Source organism: Ctenopharyngodon idella, chromosome 20, assembly GCF_019924925.1.
Source record: "Ctenopharyngodon idella isolate HZGC_01 chromosome 20, HZGC01, whole genome shotgun sequence".
Lineage (NCBI taxonomy): Eukaryota > Metazoa > Chordata > Actinopteri > Cypriniformes > Xenocyprididae > Ctenopharyngodon > Ctenopharyngodon idella.
Genome location: NC_067239.1, coordinates 32,753,047 through 32,770,833, shown reverse-complemented (window position 1 = coordinate 32,770,833; position 17,787 = coordinate 32,753,047). Strand labels below are relative to the sequence as shown.

At 41.2% G+C, this 17,787-nt stretch overlaps 1 protein-coding gene across 4 annotated transcripts; it reads right to left on the bottom strand.

Annotated features, from left to right (window-relative positions):
* Positions 1 to 408: 408 nt before the first annotated feature.
* Positions 409 to 14,459, bottom strand: magl (MAX dimerization protein MGA-like). Of its 4 annotated transcripts, none has more exons than XM_051874220.1 (22): positions 14,301 to 14,459; positions 14,129 to 14,207; positions 12,445 to 13,368; positions 11,911 to 12,328; positions 11,507 to 11,729; positions 10,454 to 10,555; positions 9,660 to 9,752; positions 9,072 to 9,586; positions 8,691 to 8,925; positions 8,340 to 8,512; positions 8,046 to 8,171; positions 7,926 to 7,962; positions 7,364 to 7,812; positions 7,051 to 7,258; positions 6,530 to 6,964; positions 5,073 to 6,256; positions 2,684 to 2,775; positions 2,542 to 2,575; positions 1,955 to 2,155; positions 1,516 to 1,627; positions 1,110 to 1,199; positions 409 to 1,032 (listed from the first exon to the last, which is right to left on the bottom strand). In XM_051874220.1, the coding sequence occupies exons 2-22, from the start codon at positions 14,140 to 14,142 to the stop codon at positions 974 to 976; spliced, it is 5,724 nt and encodes a 1,907-aa protein (XP_051730180.1). In that variant the 5' UTR covers positions 14,143 to 14,207; positions 14,301 to 14,459; the 3' UTR covers positions 409 to 973. The 4 variants fall into 4 exon arrangements, with proteins under 4 accessions (XP_051730180.1, XP_051730181.1, XP_051730182.1 ...); XM_051874221.1 differs by having other exon boundaries at positions 12,445 to 13,365; XM_051874222.1 differs by lacking the exon at positions 14,129 to 14,207 and having other exon boundaries at positions 14,301 to 14,450.
* Positions 14,460 to 17,787: the final 3,328 nt, after the last annotated feature.

Here is a 17,787-nt window from a genome sequence, read left to right as displayed (position 1 = left end):
CTGCGCATTATTTGTTATTAAAAATTGGGCCTTTAAAATTAGAAGTACACGCCTGGTTTCTAAGGTTTTCCATGAATATAAAAGGTTTTTGGAATAGTTATGTAAGTTATAAATAAAAAGTATATATTTTTAATATTTATACAAAACAAAACATTTGTAGAAACAATGAGCACTAATGTTCCATTAGCATAAATATGAAAACACTATTTTAATGTTTTAAATCATTTAAACGCATATGCAAGTAAATCACAACTGCAACATAAATTAGGCCTCTTGTGCGCATGCCTGATTTTACATGCAGCGACCCAGAACTGACGGGAAACACGTTCACACACGTCACTTCCTGTCAGGCATGAGAAGTTGTTTTGTGTTTAACTCCTGTTAATGCAGGTCAATAAAACCAAAACATTTACATGGATTTAAATTTTATTTATGCACAAGGCCATAATATAAACTCAATCCTGAGGCCATGTCAATATGATAAAGAGAAATCTGCATAATTTACAAACAGACAAACTTTACAAGATTAATGCATGAAGATAAATCTGCGATATTTCCAGATGAGTTTAGTGATTATGACAGAAAACAAACACAGGCCTGATTCATAAATCACAAAAATGAATCCGCTTTAACAACAGAAATACATAATCAGTATTAAACAGGAAGCCGTAGAAAAAACTGCCCAATGTGGGTTAATGAACTCATTATCAAGAGATATTAAACTGCTTTTTACAAACACTGTACAAACTAATGCTGTAAACCTGAAAAACAGACAATCTGACCCATCATTAACAGAAAAATGAAGTATTGCTCAATATGAATCACATGAGTGAGGGATTTGACTCCAGAATACTCTGTTTTTACTCTGGTATTCTTAGTGTGAAGGTTCACAGCCCAACGGCACCGGGATCACGTCTCGTTTCAGCCTCTGTCCGACTGCTTTCACACGGATGAAGTGGAATCACGGATCTCTCTAAATCCCGGTGAAGGACTGCAGGACGATGTTGGGCAGACGTGACGCTCTCTTCAGCTCTGAAGATCAAACACATGAAGACCGTGAATATTTTCATCTTCAGACTGGAAACACTGGAATCATCATCTGAACTCACCGGATCGCTCGTGTTGAGGCGTTTCTGCTGAACTTCTGTAGGATGAAGGAGCTGCTGCCTTCTGTTTAACATGTGATTCTGTTCCTGCCACTGAAAGAGTCACGAAACTGTGTTATTTTCACTCATATCTGACAGGCCTCGAAATCATCAACATGATCAAAACACTCAATCTCCTCCAGTCCTTCTGTGTCTGACTGAGATTAGACTGTTTTACTATAACTGTACAAACGTCCTTCACGTGTCTTTCTGCTGTCAAATCTGCACTGATTTTTATCAAGTAAATTTTATCAAGACTAACTTTGATTTTGTTAGTAATATGATCATCTGTAAACGTCACAACAGGTGAGCTGCTCTGCTTCTGATGCTGTGATCTCTACAAACGCTCGTGTGCTGCTGTATTGTGTACCAGAGCGCTGTGACATCACAGTCTGATAGTGAGAATGCTGCTGGATCAGAGCCCGTTTCTGTGCCATCAGAGACCTGCCGTGGTCCTCAAGAGCTGTGATCACCTGACGAGCCTGAAACACAGCGAGAAAATGATCAGATTTTCATCCAAAGTTGTGAATTTAACTTGGAATATGGCATAAAACATTTGTGGATAAAGCAGTGTTTCCATCCCATGTGCTCAAGAGAACAATATCATCACTTCCTGGAAGACTGGTGTAAAATATCAGTAATAAAAATGTGAGTTTCTTCAATCAAGCTCTTTTTCCTCCATCATAAATGAGTTGGTCTCAGAGCGTCAGACGAAACACAATAAACGCTGTGATGTTCTCTGTTGGGACGCTGCATTACTCCATCAGTCCAGCATGACTCTCAGTGATGTGTGCAGGTTTGTGACGCACCTGACGGAGCAGGTCTTCAGTGCTCATCCTCACGTGTTCTTCGACACACAGCGTCCTCCTCAACGAGTCCAAACTGCGCTGCAACTCAACCTGACGCTTCCTTTCTCTCAGCGCTTGATTCAGACGCCACGTGCGCTTGTACAGAGGCAGATCTGACATCAGCCGCACTGCATGATGGGCCGCTTTTCCTACCGGTTTAGCCTTCAGATGGAAAAATGTAAAGATGATCAGGTGATCAGCTGATACAAATATTTTATTTTTACTAAACACAACAGGTCACAACCTGTCCACGCTCACCCTCATTTTCATGTATATATATTGTGTGTTTACGCACCAGTATACAGAGATGGAGTGTGGATTAACCGATATAAATGTTTGTTGATCAGAGATTTGGCTCAGTTAATAATGAATTTTAGAAAAAAAGATTAAATATTTTATTTGTCACGTGACCATTATCCGACATCAAAGAACCATGAACATGTATTGTTAAATGATTGAAATATTAACTTAAAATCTCCATATTTTAGCTCAAAGGGATTCAGAAACATCAAGCATTTGTGGGAAAGAAAACAAAGGAAGAGACTCACGAGCCACTGACGTGGAGCTGCTTGCTGTGTTTTCCTGAAGAGAATAAACCAGCTGATCAGTATGTGCAACACCAGCTGAATGAATGTGTGAGATGAAAGATCATAACTCATGTCAAAGAAACAAAACTCATAATCGACTCACCGTCTTGCCTTTTCTCTTAAGCGCCAGATATTCCTCTCATCCTCCGCCTCGAACGTCTCAATGTCAACATCGTCTTCACTGCTCTTCTCATTCTGGGGTTAAAATATTAAACAATTTTAATTCAGTTCAAGTTTATTTGTGTCGTCGCTGTCGGGCGGCATTTTTATTTTGTTTTTCATAAATCATTCCTCTCGGTCACCCTTTATATCGGTCTGTGGGTTTTGCAAATATTTAACCAAAAGTATTAAAAAGAGCTTGTGACTAAACCTCGCGGCTCCTCAAACTGTCAGTCAAACCTCATAACTCCACCCACCTCTGTTGTGAATGAAGGAACGTCTCTGCTTGTTTGCAATACAATGATAAATAAAGAACTTTGTTTGAATAAAAAAAGCATTTTCTTCACTCAAGAAACACACACATATATATATATATATATATATATATATATAAGGCTGATGTTTTATGTATTTGAGGAGTGGAAAAGAGTGTCTTAGTCTAGGTTTTGTCATCGGATTACAACTAATACTGTCTTAAACAGTCTTAACATGATATTTTGGCCAAATGACAGAAAAAACTGAGCTACAATAAACTTCATAACCTCTAAGTTGATGAAAAAGTAATGACGGACAAGACATGTATACAGGTGCTGGTCATATAATTAGAATATCGTGAAAAAGTTCATTTTTTTATTGTAAATTATTTTAAAAAATGAAACTTTCATATATTCTAGATTCCCTACATGTAAAGTAAAATATTTCAAAAGTTTTTTTTTGTAAATTTGTTGATTAGAGCGTACAGCTAATGAAAGTCCAAAATCCAGTATCTCAAAATATTAGAATATTTACATTTGAGTTTCATTAAATGACCATCCCTACAGTATAAAATCCGGGTATCTTTTGTTTTTTGAAACCACACTAATGGGGAAGACTGCTGACTTGGCAATGGTCCAGGAGACAATCATTGACACCCTCCACAAAGAGAGTAAGTCACAGAAGGTCATTACTGAATGGGGTGGCTGTTTACAGAGAGATGTATCAAAGCATATTAAATGCAAAGTTGACTGGAAGGAAGAAATTGGGTAGGCAAAGGTGCACAAGCAACAGGGATGACCGCAAGCTTGAGAATACTGTCAAGTAAAGCCGATTCAAACACTTGGGAGAGCTTCACAATGAGTAGAATGAAGCCGGAGTCAGTGCATCAAGAGTCACCACACTCAGACATCTTCAGGAAAAGGACTACCAAGCCACTTCTGAACCAGAGACAACGTCAGAAGCATCTTACCTGGGCTAAGGAGAAAAAGAACTGGACAGTGAACAGTGGTCGAAAGTCCTCTTTTCAGATAAAAGTAAATTTTGCATTTCATGTTGAAATCATGGTCCCAGAGTCTGAAGGAAGACTGGAGAGGCACAGAATCCAAGCTGCTTGAAGTCTAGTGTGAAGTTTCTGAAGTCAATAATGATTTGGGGGGGGCGTGACGTCTGCTGGTGTTGGTCCATTGTGTTTTATCAAGTGCAAAGTCAATGCAGCCATCTTCCAGGAGATTTTGAAGCACTTTATGCTTCCATCTGCTGACAAGCTTTATGGAGATGCTGATTTCCTTTTCCAGCAGAACTTTAGCACCTGCCCACAGTGCAAAAACCACTTCCAAGTGGTTTGCTGACCATGATATTACTGTGCTTTATTGGCCAGCCAATATGCCTGACCTGAATCTATGGGATATTTTCAAGAGAAAGATGAGAAACACTTGATCCAACAATATACAGATGATCTGAAGGCTCAATAGTGCCTCAGCAGTGCCACAGGCTGATCACTTCCATGCCACACTTCACTGATGCAGTAATTTGTGCTAGGAGCAAGTCATTTGCTGTAATATGTCCTGCCGATCAAGTATTGAGTGCACAAAAGAACATACTTTAAAGAACTTGAACTTTTCTGTTTTGCAAATCCATTTTTTGATTGATTTTAGGAAATATTCTAATATTTTGAAATACTGGATTTTGGACTTTCATGAGCTGTACGCTCTAATCATCAAAATTTAAAAAAAAAACTTTTGAAATGTTTTACTTTACATGTAGGGAATCTAGAATATATGAAAGTTTCATTTTTAAAAATAATTTATAATAAAAAAATGAACTTTTTGATGATATTCTAATTATATGACCAGCACCTGTATGTCTGACATTCGCTGGTCAAAAACTCCATTTGAGCTTGATTTTGGTAAAATGTGAATAATAATGACACAGACATATGTAAAGCCTCAACGTTTTGTCCAACTCCGCCTGACAGAGATGATATAATACATGTTATGTGATTTTAGAGGATTTGGTATGCTAATGCAACTGGACGCTCATTCTTCATCCAATCAGAGGCTGATTCAGTGACGACTTACACTGTCTTCAGTGGTCCATCCATCACTGGAATACATGAGCGCACTGCTCGAGTCATCAACGCCTGCAGCGAGTTCTCCATCAGAAACAGCAGGAGGATCGTCCGAGGTCAAAGCTTGTGGTTTTCTTTTCCACAGCCACTGGATGCGGTTCTGAAGCTCTTGAGGCCTGCGATTGGCCCTTCTGCTGAAAGAATCACTGCCGTCAGCAGGTGTAGCACATGCGTGTTCACGCGGCTCTTCTGGTGTTTTTGTTTGAGCCGGAAGCAAAGGGACAGCGAATGTTAGCTTTGAGAACGCCGAGATCGGACTCACGAATAAAGGGCATGAAAAATCACCAACACTGTTTGTTTTCAGATGTTGTTGAGCTTCACTGAGGGCATCAGAAACGGAGGGCGATTTCTCTGTCTGTACCGGGCCGCTGCTTTCAGAGGCTTTAAGACAATGTTTGATGTCCGTCTCACCGTCTGGTTCCTCCATTTTGACCGTTACGCAGTGCGGCGAGTCTTTGTTCTGGTTGTCATCTGACGGATTCGACTGGTTCATTTCGGAGGGTTCCTCAATCTTAATGCGAACATACTCCTGCTCACCGTCACTGCACAGATGTTCACTCGTGTCGTGATGTTTGTCTGTTTGCAGCGAGTCACTGTAAGGCTCTACTTTTATGACAACTGGAGGAGCGTCTGTTGGAGTTTCACTTGGTTCTGTTTTGATAGAAACGGCGGGCTGGTGTCTGGTTGGGTCTTCACCAGTGTCTTCAGCGTGGCTGCAGCTCGTAGGGTTTTCTTCAGAGCTTGCGGTTGATTTCTCGGTGCTTTCGGTCATCACGTGTGACCCAGACGGGCTGCTCTCGGGATTCACACTGGGTTGGACCAACATTGGCAGTTTTATTAACCTATATCCTCCAGGAAGTAACAAAGTGGAAGGGGATCCTCCTGATTCTGTCTGTTCGAGCCCCGTGGTCTTGCCCTCAGCAGCAGGCGGGCATATCCGGAAGGAAAACGTGTTATTCTTAGCAAGAAAACCGTTCTGTACACCACTTCCAATGGTAAAGCTGCTGTTTCCCGGAACTGGATGGATTCTGGGTGCAATGAATGGAAAAGGCTTTTGTGAAGGTGCTGGATTTAATATAGATTTGGTCATCTGAGGTAGTTGTGTAGGTGTTTGCGCTTCCTGTTGAGCACTTCCTGTTGAGAATCAAAGCGAGAATGTTACATTTGAATGCAGGCCACATTCTATGATTTCCATGATGCAGGAAACACAAACGGTTTCAAGTCATAAAAAAGGAATTTACTGCATTATGTGACAGAATTTGGCGTAGGACGGTGATGGTGATATGGACGAGAGTGTGATTAAACATCATTTTTAATTATTGAAATGTAATTCAGAATCCTGAAAAACTAAAATGGAAGACATAATTTGGGAAAATAAAATTCTGAACAGCAGGTTGTGGCACTGACCTGCGCTGCTCTGGAGCTGCATGTGTGGCGCTGCAGGGACGGGCACCAGCTGAATCATCTGTCCGTTGAACTGACACATGTTCACTCCTGTCATCCCCGCGACTGGCTGCAGCACCACCTGCTGTCCCGGAGGAAGAGCAGAAGCCGGGAGAACCGTCTCACCCTTAGACAGTGGTGCAGCGCCAGAGAGGGGCGGAGCTACAGCGTTCGGGACAGAAGGGGGCGGGGCTACAGTGTTCAGATCTAGCCCAGGCTTAGATGATGTCATATGATTAGATGTTGATGTGGGGTTTGGAGGTGGAGCTACAGGATTGGGAACATGTGAGAATATGAAGAGGGTTGGTGTGCTTTTGATGCCATCAGGAGCCTTGAAGATGGCCAGAGTTTGGGGAGCTGGCGCTTTGAAAGCTGCTTTACTCTGGTTTGCTTGCCTCACTAAACAGGACAAAGTAAGAGAAGATCTGTGTTATACAGACCAATGGGTTAAAAATCAAAAACAGTGACGCTTGAATGTGTCTTACCTGTACGTTTGGAGGGATCACGCGCTGGAGTCGAGTTTGAACACCTCGTCCTGACCTGAGGCGTTTTGGAAACTGATCTGCCGTGGCTGGTGTTTTGAGGCGCTGGTTTTATCCTGCCAGTCACATACGCTGCCAGACGGTTGGCTGGATGCAACGCTCCCATTCGGCCCAGCAGCAGTTTAGCCTGAGTGTACGTTTTCCCATTGACCTGAAATCAGTAAACAAGGAAGTTTATGCCTAACATTCAGAGACCAACACTATTCAGAGCCTAGTGTCTCAGCTGTCTGATGATTCAAACTGTACGAGACTTCACCTTGATTGGACCAGAACCCACTAACGTCTTCTTATCAGCCTTCAGAATACCAGCAGGAACGACGCGTGACAGAAGAGGAAAGTGCTTTGCCTCTATGGTGTTCAGACTGTCATTAACACGCTCATTTAGTTTGTTGACTTTCTGAGAGGAAGGATTTCTCAGCGCATCCTCTCGCTTCTTCGCGTCCTGCTTCGGCTCGCGAGTCTTTCCTGGCTTCTCAGCGAGGGACACGCAGACCTTGTAGGTTAACATGGAGCTGGACCCGTCCATTTTAAGATTTTTTGAGAGTAGTTCCACTTTGTAGATGTCAACAGAGAAAACAGATGAGAGGCAGTTCATGTTGATGCAGCGAAACAGTTCTTTCAGCACCAGAGACCGATGGGACTCCCAGTTACACCGAGAAATGATCTCCAGCACTCTAGTGGGCTCTGGCTCTCCTGCAGTCACGCCTGGACGAACAAAAAGAACAAAATATGAAATAACTTCGCTGTAACATTTCTGTCACCTCAGACTTAAACAGGACCTATTCCATGTTCATCTTTCTTTAGTGTGTCTTACTGACCTGGACTAGTGAGATGCGACTGAGACACGTCATTGATCTGCAATCAGTGGGAGAGAATAAGACAAAGTCATAAACAGGAAGTGAGGAGAAGATCACGGTGTGTTTGTGTGGATAAAGTACCGCTTCATCAGGTCTCTTGGGCGGCAGTAAGTGCACCTGCGGCGGAGGGTTACTGTTGTACTCTCGCACACGAGCACAAGTCATCATGCTCTCCAAGAACAGGTAAACTGGATCCTTCTCCTGCACCTGTGATGCGACAAGCCAACAGGAAATTACAGCAAACGCAAATATTCAAATAATACAGTAGGAAGCATTTGCGCACACAAACGCTTCCTAGCTCGGATGGGACAGTGTTTTGCACAAGCACGACATCAGCTCAGACGCTGAAGACTATGAAATGTCCTGGGAAAGAACCTGAGGATTGGGCCGTGGCGTGTAGGTGTGTAAGCGCTGCGCTCGTCTCGGCACACCGGCTGCTTTAGGAGTGAAGAGCGGCTCGAGGTCGTCCTCATGCAGTCTCCTCTTCCACAGGCTGGTCACTCGGAGAGCCGGCGCAGGCCTGCTGTCTGATCCTTGGTCAGCAATGGCTGTTGACAACAGAAGACATGTGACGTCTCAGATCAACCCAGTGTTTCATGGAGAATAAGTGCACGAGCATTTCACACAGCCACATAGAAAATTCACTTGCACCAGTTATTATAGTTAACTGAACTGAAAATGGAAAATATCACAATAAAACTAAAAATGATAATAACAGTGACTCACGGAAGGCCATCAGGCTGCTGGTGTTGTGCGTTTGGCTCAGTTCTGGTGAGCGGATCAGAAGGATCTTGTGCTTGAAGCAGCCGCAGCTGAACATGCACTGCACTCGTCTGCAGTGGGTGGATCCGCGAATCTCTCTGTTCAGACTGTGACAGACGCAGCCCAGCCGGCAGAAGTGCTTCACGCAAGCTTCGTCGTTGTCGTGCCACGTGCTGAACCGTGTCGTCTTCACCGCCATCTGTACAGATGAAAGCACAATCATTCAGATGCTGCAGTTATCAGTGTTTACATGAACATTGTAATTCTCATATATATTCTGAATGTGAACCCTAGTTACTAGTATACCGTAGTAACTCAAGTAGAAGTGTTTGTGATGGCTCCTACCTCTGTGGTCAGCAGTGAACTCAAGGCAAAGCTCGCTCTCTCAGTGGTGATGTAAGTGGGACTCCTGCCATGAAAGACGGCGTGTTCTTCTTGTGCCAAGAGCTCAGTGAGACTTTTAGCCGATGTGGAGGACTGCGATCCATCGACAGCTTCTATGTTGAACCTCAGCTGGTGCCTATGACGACGGTACCTCCTCCCATGTCTGGAATAACCTTTTCTGGCTCTTCCGCTGGACACTTTAGGATGATGGTCTTGAAGCGAGAGCTGAGAGGTGCTTCTCGAGGAAGAACGCACAATGTTTACTGGAGGTCTGGATGAACACACGTTTGGTGTCACGCTCCGCGTCTGAAGAACACTGTCCAGGGTTCGGACGTAACTGCTGCTTTTGACGGGCAGCTGATAGACCACCGGTGATGGAGAGCTTGTTGAAAACACAGCGGCGCGGTCACTGATCTGCTGGCCTTCACTTTCAAGATACTCATCCAACATGTCCGAGGAAAATGCAGAATGGTTGCCTTAAAAAAAAAAATAAAATTATAAAAAGTGAATTCAAATAAATAAAGGAGCTTTTATTGTTCATGTTCTTACTGTCAGCTGCACTCTTGGAACTGAACTTCTCCATCCAGCCCTTGATCCGGGTCAGATCATTAGTCTTCCCGGTCCGCGACACGAAAGGAGCATCTGGACACAAACGAAGAGCTAGGCTAGTTGTTGATGGGTAAATAAATAAATAAAAAACTTCAAATACACACAAATAAACTGGTAACAAATAAAGCCTCATTGTAAAGTTTTAACATCAGTTAAGGTGAAATAAACAAACAACACTTCTACAGCATTTATTAATCTTAATGTTTATCTATCAAAGTTAAGATTAGTTAATGCACACTTAACAAATGCTGTAAAATTATTGTTCATGTATATTATTAATAGCAAGGGTCTCTGAAAAATAAAACGGATTTCATAGGTTTGGAAAATTAAATCTTTGTTAAACTTTTAATAATTTGTTGTTAAAGTTTGTAATTTTAATGATTTCAATTAATTAGACATGCTTTTTGGTTATCAAAACTTCATTTAACTATTAAAATTTAAATGGAAAATTTAAACTTCACATGGTCCTATTAGGGATGCACTGATCCGATATTCGGTATCGGCTTCAATGCTGTGATTTTTGCGGGATCAAGTATCGGTCAGACGGGTCTGATCCAACCCCAATACTGTGTGTACTCCCCGATGTTACTGTTAAGACCCACAAAAGGCAAAAACTGACATTAATAATCTTATTAATGTCAACGGTGACTCCATTACTACAATTTCTTTAATCAAATCTGCATTAAGAAAATAAAGAAAGAACATCAAATGCCATGAAGAGTTATTGTGCTTACAGGAGGATGGCGTGAGGTCGAGAACAGGCGAAGGTAAATGAACTCCGAGATAATGTAGGTCTATGGGAGCAGCTGGATCCAGAAGACTCAGTTTCAACCCAACTGTGTAAAAAATGAAAACAGAAATGAATAAGCCGGACAATACCAGAGCAACAGACGGACTGCAGACGGTTTATGAGTGACACGCTGCAAACTTTTCACATTATCTGCTGGACTGATTTTAACAGAGCTGAGCTGACTAGAACGAGCTCTCACTGCTGGCTGAACGAGTCATGAGATCTTAACTAGTGATGCAATGAAAATCTGGCGATTGAAAATAGTTTTTGAGAGCCGAAACTAGTGATGTTTAATTAGTGTTTCTCTCCACTTCATCATTTCATTTGAGAAAACTATCGTCAGATACACAGAGAAACTCAAAATAAACCCGCCGAAATAAAAGTTCAGATTAACGTGAAGAAACTGACAGAAATATATTACTATTAATTAAAATTAAAATTAAAATTAGCGAAGGAACTGGAGATCGTAGATTCTACCCGACCTAAAAAGCCTCGGCATCCATCTAAAAAGCGTAAAATGTCCATCTAAAAACGAGTAAATATATAATAAATATGTAATATAGTGCATATATGTATCAGAACACTCCTCTCTAGAGTTGAATATCGAGTTTATGGTCATTGAATGTCTTAAATGTGGCATTATGTGACTTTCGGCGGTTGAAACACTGATTGATGGATCACATGACACATGATTCATTTCAGTAAGTTGTTCTGAATCTTCTGATGTTTATTTGCTGCTGTACCTAGTAGTAAAAGGGGAAGAGATGATCGCTTCATGATCCGTCACACATTAAAGAGACAAAAACACATTTATTGACTGAATTTACTGATGAAACTGACAGAATTTGTTTCATATCAAAAGTATCAAAGAATATTGTGATTATTGGATGACAGGAGCTACAATGTTTGAGGAATGCATTAATCACAGATCCTGGTGCTCAAATGAGGCTCGTGTGTGTATGTGTGTGTGTGTATGTGTATGTGTATGTGTATTCACCTTGTTGAAGCCCAGGATGAAGGATCTGTCTGTTCTTCAGCTGCTTCAGATGCTGCAGTAACACAAGCTCATGCTCAGAGATTCTGTCTGCTGCAGATAAACCATGATCAGACACGTTCAGACCTTTATCAGGCAGCGAGTTCTCCGTCTGATTTTGTGTGTGTGATGATGGAGATGATTGTACAGATTTCCGCATGTTTCCGACATGAACGTCAAGCGCCTCCTGTGAAATAAACAGTAACAGATCCACCTGTGTCACTGATACCAGTCTTGTCAAAGGATAATAAAACATTTTGTTCATTCTGAGTAAAATGTTCATGTTCATTCATGTTAATTTGTGTCTGTGTTATCTCTGAAATGCCTCTGCAGGAACAGAGACACCAAGACTTGAAGCCTGATCATACCTTTGCAGTGAAGGACACAAACAAGACACCATCCACGTCCTCCAGGTCCGGCTGCATGGACACGTCCATGGCTTTGTTGACCCGGGCAGCAGCCGCTCTCGCGTACTTCACATTGGACCACCATTTAGCCTTGGCTTTCCATGCTCCCTTCATGCGCCTCCGGTAAACACGCTTGGCATTACAGGCGGCAGAAAGAGTCGGACCGGTCGAAGGAACGGCGGGTTTCCTGCGGCTGGTTACGCCCAGCGGTTGACTGATATGAGGTCTCGCCGGATCCGTCATCACGTCTTCAGTAGATTCAGAATCTAAAGAAGCTGCTGGTTCATCTCTGGGTCTGATGAGCCGTCCACCTTCACTGTCGATTGACAGGATTCCTCCTCCTTCACAGGACTCAGATTCCTGATGCGCGTGTGTTGAGCTGCCGTACGGGAAAAAGAAGAAACACCGTCATGTATCTCATGAAAACTGTGTGGCTCAGTTATTAAAGCGAGCCAAAGCTAGTAGAGCACAACAGTCACGTATCTACAGACATACCTGAGGTGTTGATCTCCAGCGGACACCTTTCCGTTATTCCCGGTGTGATTGGCAACAGACGGCCGTGACGGAGACCTGCCGGTCAGAGCGAGTCCGAGTTTGTTCTGGATGAGGCGAGCACTCGGCCCGTCTTCTCTGAACGCCAACATGAAGGGATTGCAGTCGATTTTAAGCCGGGTTATCTGCGGGTTCTGGTAGCTGGTCACGGCGTAGAACTCTGTCAGAGGGAAGGTGAACATGTGAACGTCGGGACCCTCCAGCGGAACGGAGCGCTCCGGACACACGCTCGCGGGAACCACGAAAAGGCGCGGCTGGTAGCGACGCATGGGATGCAGAAGCACGCCAGCGTCCCGCTCCAGAGTGCTGTGCGTTAACTTCACCTTATAGAAGGACACCGGGCCGTCCATCCAGTGCTGACCCAGAGCCGGAGAGTCGGGATGAAAACACTCCGGACTCTGAGGGTGAGGTTCAGCCGTTCCGTCGCGCTCCCACGTTTTCCCATTCCATCTGTGTCGGAAATCATCCAAAGGAGTAAAATCCATGACTAGGAAGTACCTGAGATGGGGGTCTAAACCACTCAGACGGAAACGGCAGCAGGGAAACATGCGTCTGCCCTGCTCCGTCAGGATCATCTCAGTGCCGAGGCTGTGAAAGCGGCTCCAGACGGACTCGTTCTCCAGGGTGACGTCAATACTGTCGTTCTGTACGGCCGATTCGCTGCCATGATCCTTTTCGGTTCTCAAAGCGACAGCCTGAGCGCAACCGAATCCATCGGCTTCTGTTGTGTTTTTAATAGCGTCATCATTTCCCAGCATTCCCTCCTCTGTAGTCTCCTCCATCGCTGCGGGGCGCTCAAACGCCGGGTCATTTACAGACCTGTCAAATCTGCCACATGATTCGTGTGATTTCAGCATCTGAAAACTGCTGGAAAAACAAACAGAGGGAAATTAGTGGTTAAACAGACAGAAGAAATAAAACACCCCATGAAACCATATAATGAGACAAAAATACTGACTAGATGCACAGCCATTTTACATGTATTATACCACATTAGTGTTAAAAGAAATAACACTAAGCATTTTTCAAAGATTTGATGTCAGTAATCTTGCAAAACACACTTGATATAGAGAAGCTCCTCAGAATAATATGATTTTACACACAGCAGCTGTCGCCGACATGTCAACTTATGACTCAACCAATGACGTGCGTTAGGGGCGGGGCTATCACTGTAACTGACCAATTACAGACGGAGGGAGTGTGGCGGAAACCTGTCTGCAACTGTTTAGTAAATCGATTAAAAAAAATCGATCATTTTTTAAAATAATATATTTTTTATTTTATTATTATTTATTCGATTAAAAATAAATAAGTTTGGTGCAAATAAATTACACACTTCGACAAGCAACTGTTTATTGTGATTTTCAAAACATACATGAAGCTACACACTATAACCTGTCTGCATAATTAGGCTGTTTTTCTTTCAAATAAACACTTGATTCGCTATTTTATGTTAAAGAAGGCATAATATTTACTGAATGCTTAGACTTTCCCTCATTTATAAGTGTTGGAATACTGTATGCGGCGGTTGGACAGTGAACATGGCGATCGCTGCATGTTACAGTAATAAAACTAACAAATGATCTTCATGCAACGTGTATGAATGCAAAGACGAGTGAAAACTTACACAAACGGAGCCATAGGTGAGGTTAGCCGCTAACTAGTACAAGTTAGACGGCAGCTCGAGCTCGAGGACGCGCGGGAGTCTGTCAGGAGGATTCAACAAACGCACAGCGTCTCTGTTTAACTCAGAACAGGAACAGCTGAAATCATATAGAGTCGAGTTGTTGCTCACTTACCTTTCTTAAGTTGTGCTGCATTCAGTCTAAGTCATTATCGTGTGTTTGTTGTGTTTCTCGTTGGACTCAGCGCTTCCTAACCGAAATGCCTCCCAAACCAACTGATCAGCCGCGCGCTGCAGGCACGTGACGTCACTCACCGTAACTGCTCCCTGTTCGCGCTGTTTTTCCCCCGGACGAATGGCGTGGCGTTCCCTAATGCAGCGATGACTGAAGCGAACCTTGTTCAGGGGGATGATCGGAGCGTTCCTTTTTTCAGCGATGACTCATCGCATTCAACAGGAATAACTTGGGCAGTTTAAATCTATAGTGGAGGTTTTCCAACAGTCCCCGTCATATCTGTCTCACGGTCTTGACCATTTTTTGTCATTACTAAGTTAATATACTGCGATGGGCTCATTTTTGTCATGTTTCGGCTGCCGCACTAACTTTTACTGACAATTTATTAGGAAACATTCCATTTCTTTCTTTCTTTCTTTATTCTTTTCTCTAATCGAAATGTTTCGGACAAAATTTATTTTGTTGAAAGATGAAATCCGCTTCCCTAGCGGCATATAAAACTCCAGGAAGTGACATCATCTATTGGCGGGAAAACAGCAGCGCAAACATCAGTAGTATTATCAATGGATTTGATTAATTCTGTGATGTTTTGTGCGTTTGTTTAGTTTGTGTCTTTAAAACATTCATCTAGTTTGATCAAATGACACAAGCTAGTTTGAGAATATCAACATTTCAAAAGATGCTTAATATGACAATGAAATTCAAGTTGATGTCCTGAGCTAAAATACTGAAATGACTAACTTTAGTTCTTTATTAATTGTTAATTTACTTCTCATTATGTAAATAATTAAGTTATAAATTTGATTGATCTTGACCAGAGCAGATTTCAGATGATAACATTACAATGTACTTCACTGATTCTTGAGATAAGGGACAAAACAGGTTTTAGAAGGTAGTTTTTATTATTTAATAATACATTATTATGTTTAAGATGATATATTTGTAGACAAGGGTCTCAGCTAATGAATCATGTAAGGGAACAGGTTTTTCTGAAGATGTTTTTTCAACTGTAATTTGTGTCAACTCCGTGAGACGCATTAAAAAGCATGATATTTTAGTTAGTTATGTAATAATGGTGTTCAGTAAAAGAGCTAAGTGAAAAAAATAGATTCTCTAAATTTTTTTTGGTTATAAACAATCCAGTTCCTAAATTCCTTAATTCTCTAACCTCCTTTTTAATATTAAACATATATAACCAATGTTTTTAGGTAAATCAGACATGATTTGAAAAAAGAATAAGACATTTCTTTCAAAATTAATAAAAACCTTCACCTGACGGTGTTAAATACTGACTAAGTTGACAAATACTGATGGAGTTGACAAATACCGACGGTGTTAAATACTGATGGAGTTGACAAATACTGACGTGTTTACAAATACTGACAGAGTTGACAAATACTGATGGAGTTTACAAATACTGTCGGTGTTAAATACTGATGGAGTTGACAAATACTGATGGAGTTGACAAATACTGACGGTGTTGACAAATACTGACGATGCTGACAAATACTGACGTTGACAAATACTGACGGAGTTGACAAAAACTGACGGAATTTACAAATACTGACGGAGTTGACAAAAACTGATGGTGCTGACAAATACTGACGGAGTTGACAAATACTGACGGTGTTGACAAATACTGACGTTGACAAATACTGACGGTGCTGACAAAAACTGATGGTGCTGACAAATACTGACGGAGTTGACAAATACTGACGGAGTTAACAAAAAATGGCGATATTGAGAAATACTGAAAGAGTTGACAAATACTGACGTGTTTACAAATACCGACGGAGTTGACAAAAACTGACGGAGTTGACAAATACTGACGGAGTTGACAAATACTGACGGAGTTGACAAATACTGACGGAGTTGACAAATACTGACGGAGTTGACAAATACTGATGGTGTTAAATACTGATGGAGTTGACAAATACTGACGGTGTTGACAAAGGTCCAGCTGGGGCCAAATATACAGTATATGTAAAAAGAATCATGAAACAACATTAGAGGATTTCCCCATATGCAAAAAACATATTAAATCACATTACATAGACTTTTTGAGAGCACTTGTCAACCATCAGACATAAAACCTGACGGAGTTGATGTCTGATGGAGTTGACAAAAATAATTTTTTTTCACCTTAATCACGTGTTGTACAGTGGAGCAATTTGTTTTCTTTCTCAGTTGTAGCTGCCTTAATAAACATATAAAAAATGCCAAGATTTATCCCACAACTATTTACAGAAACTATTACACCGGGATGACGGAGTTGACATGTCTTCAACATTGTTTGTGTAAAATATAAAAAAAAAGACAATAAAACTTCCAGGACTATGTGTCCTACTGTGAGATCCACAGTGAGCAGAAAAAGTAAGTGCTCCTCAGAGTTAAAGATGACCTGATTTATTCAGAATTATAAAAAATCATGACAGAGTTGACGCAAAGTAAGGACACAACTTTGATAGGCATTTTTTATGGAAAATATAATTCAAGACTTGTATTGTTTGATATATTACAGATCTCTGCCTTTCAATTTAAATGTATATTTTTGAATTTGTTGCATTTTTAAACACTGTTTGGCAATTTTACATTGTGACATCATGCTGAGGACAGGCTAAATTACATGTGTTTTCCAAGTATAGAGCATTTATTTAAAATAATACTAACAAAATTATTTAGAAATAAAAGCAATGAATGTCCTGAGTATCAATATTTCCTTTAGATGTAACTTTTTAAGTATTTTTATTTTGATGAATTTATTTATTTTTAACATAAAGAGGGCTTTTGTGTGTATCTCAAGAATCAGTGACTAATTACTTCTGTAAATCATAATACATTAATAATATGGCATCTATCTGTCATTGTGTTTAATGTCTTCATTAGATGGCAGTGGTGACTAATGCCAAGTTGTCATAACTAGTAACTAGGGTATTTTCTACAGCGCTTTATACAGCAGGGATTGTTTCAAAGCAGCTTCACAGTAATAAACAGAATCAATGATGCAAACTACATCAAATATGAGACAGAGTTATTATTCAGATCAATTCAGCTCCATTTTTGTTCTCATCTGATAGTGTCAGTCCAAATAAAGTGCACATGGTGAAAAGTGTTACTATGGTAAAATATTTATAAAGTATATATATATAATATAACCAAAATTTCAATGAACTGAAGTCAAACACAGCATGATTGTGGTAATGAATGTGGAAAGATATCAAATCATGTGAGATTTGCAACCCGACTTTGTACTGTTGCATATAACTTTGTAAAAATGATTTGTGTAGTTTTGATGGAGTCAGAGATCTGTAATTATTCTGAATGTGTGACGCAGAGAAATGTTTTTAATTAAAAATAATGAAAGCTGCTCTGCTTGGAACCCAATAACTCATATTTATTGCCAATCAAGAAGTCAGTGATGAAGATG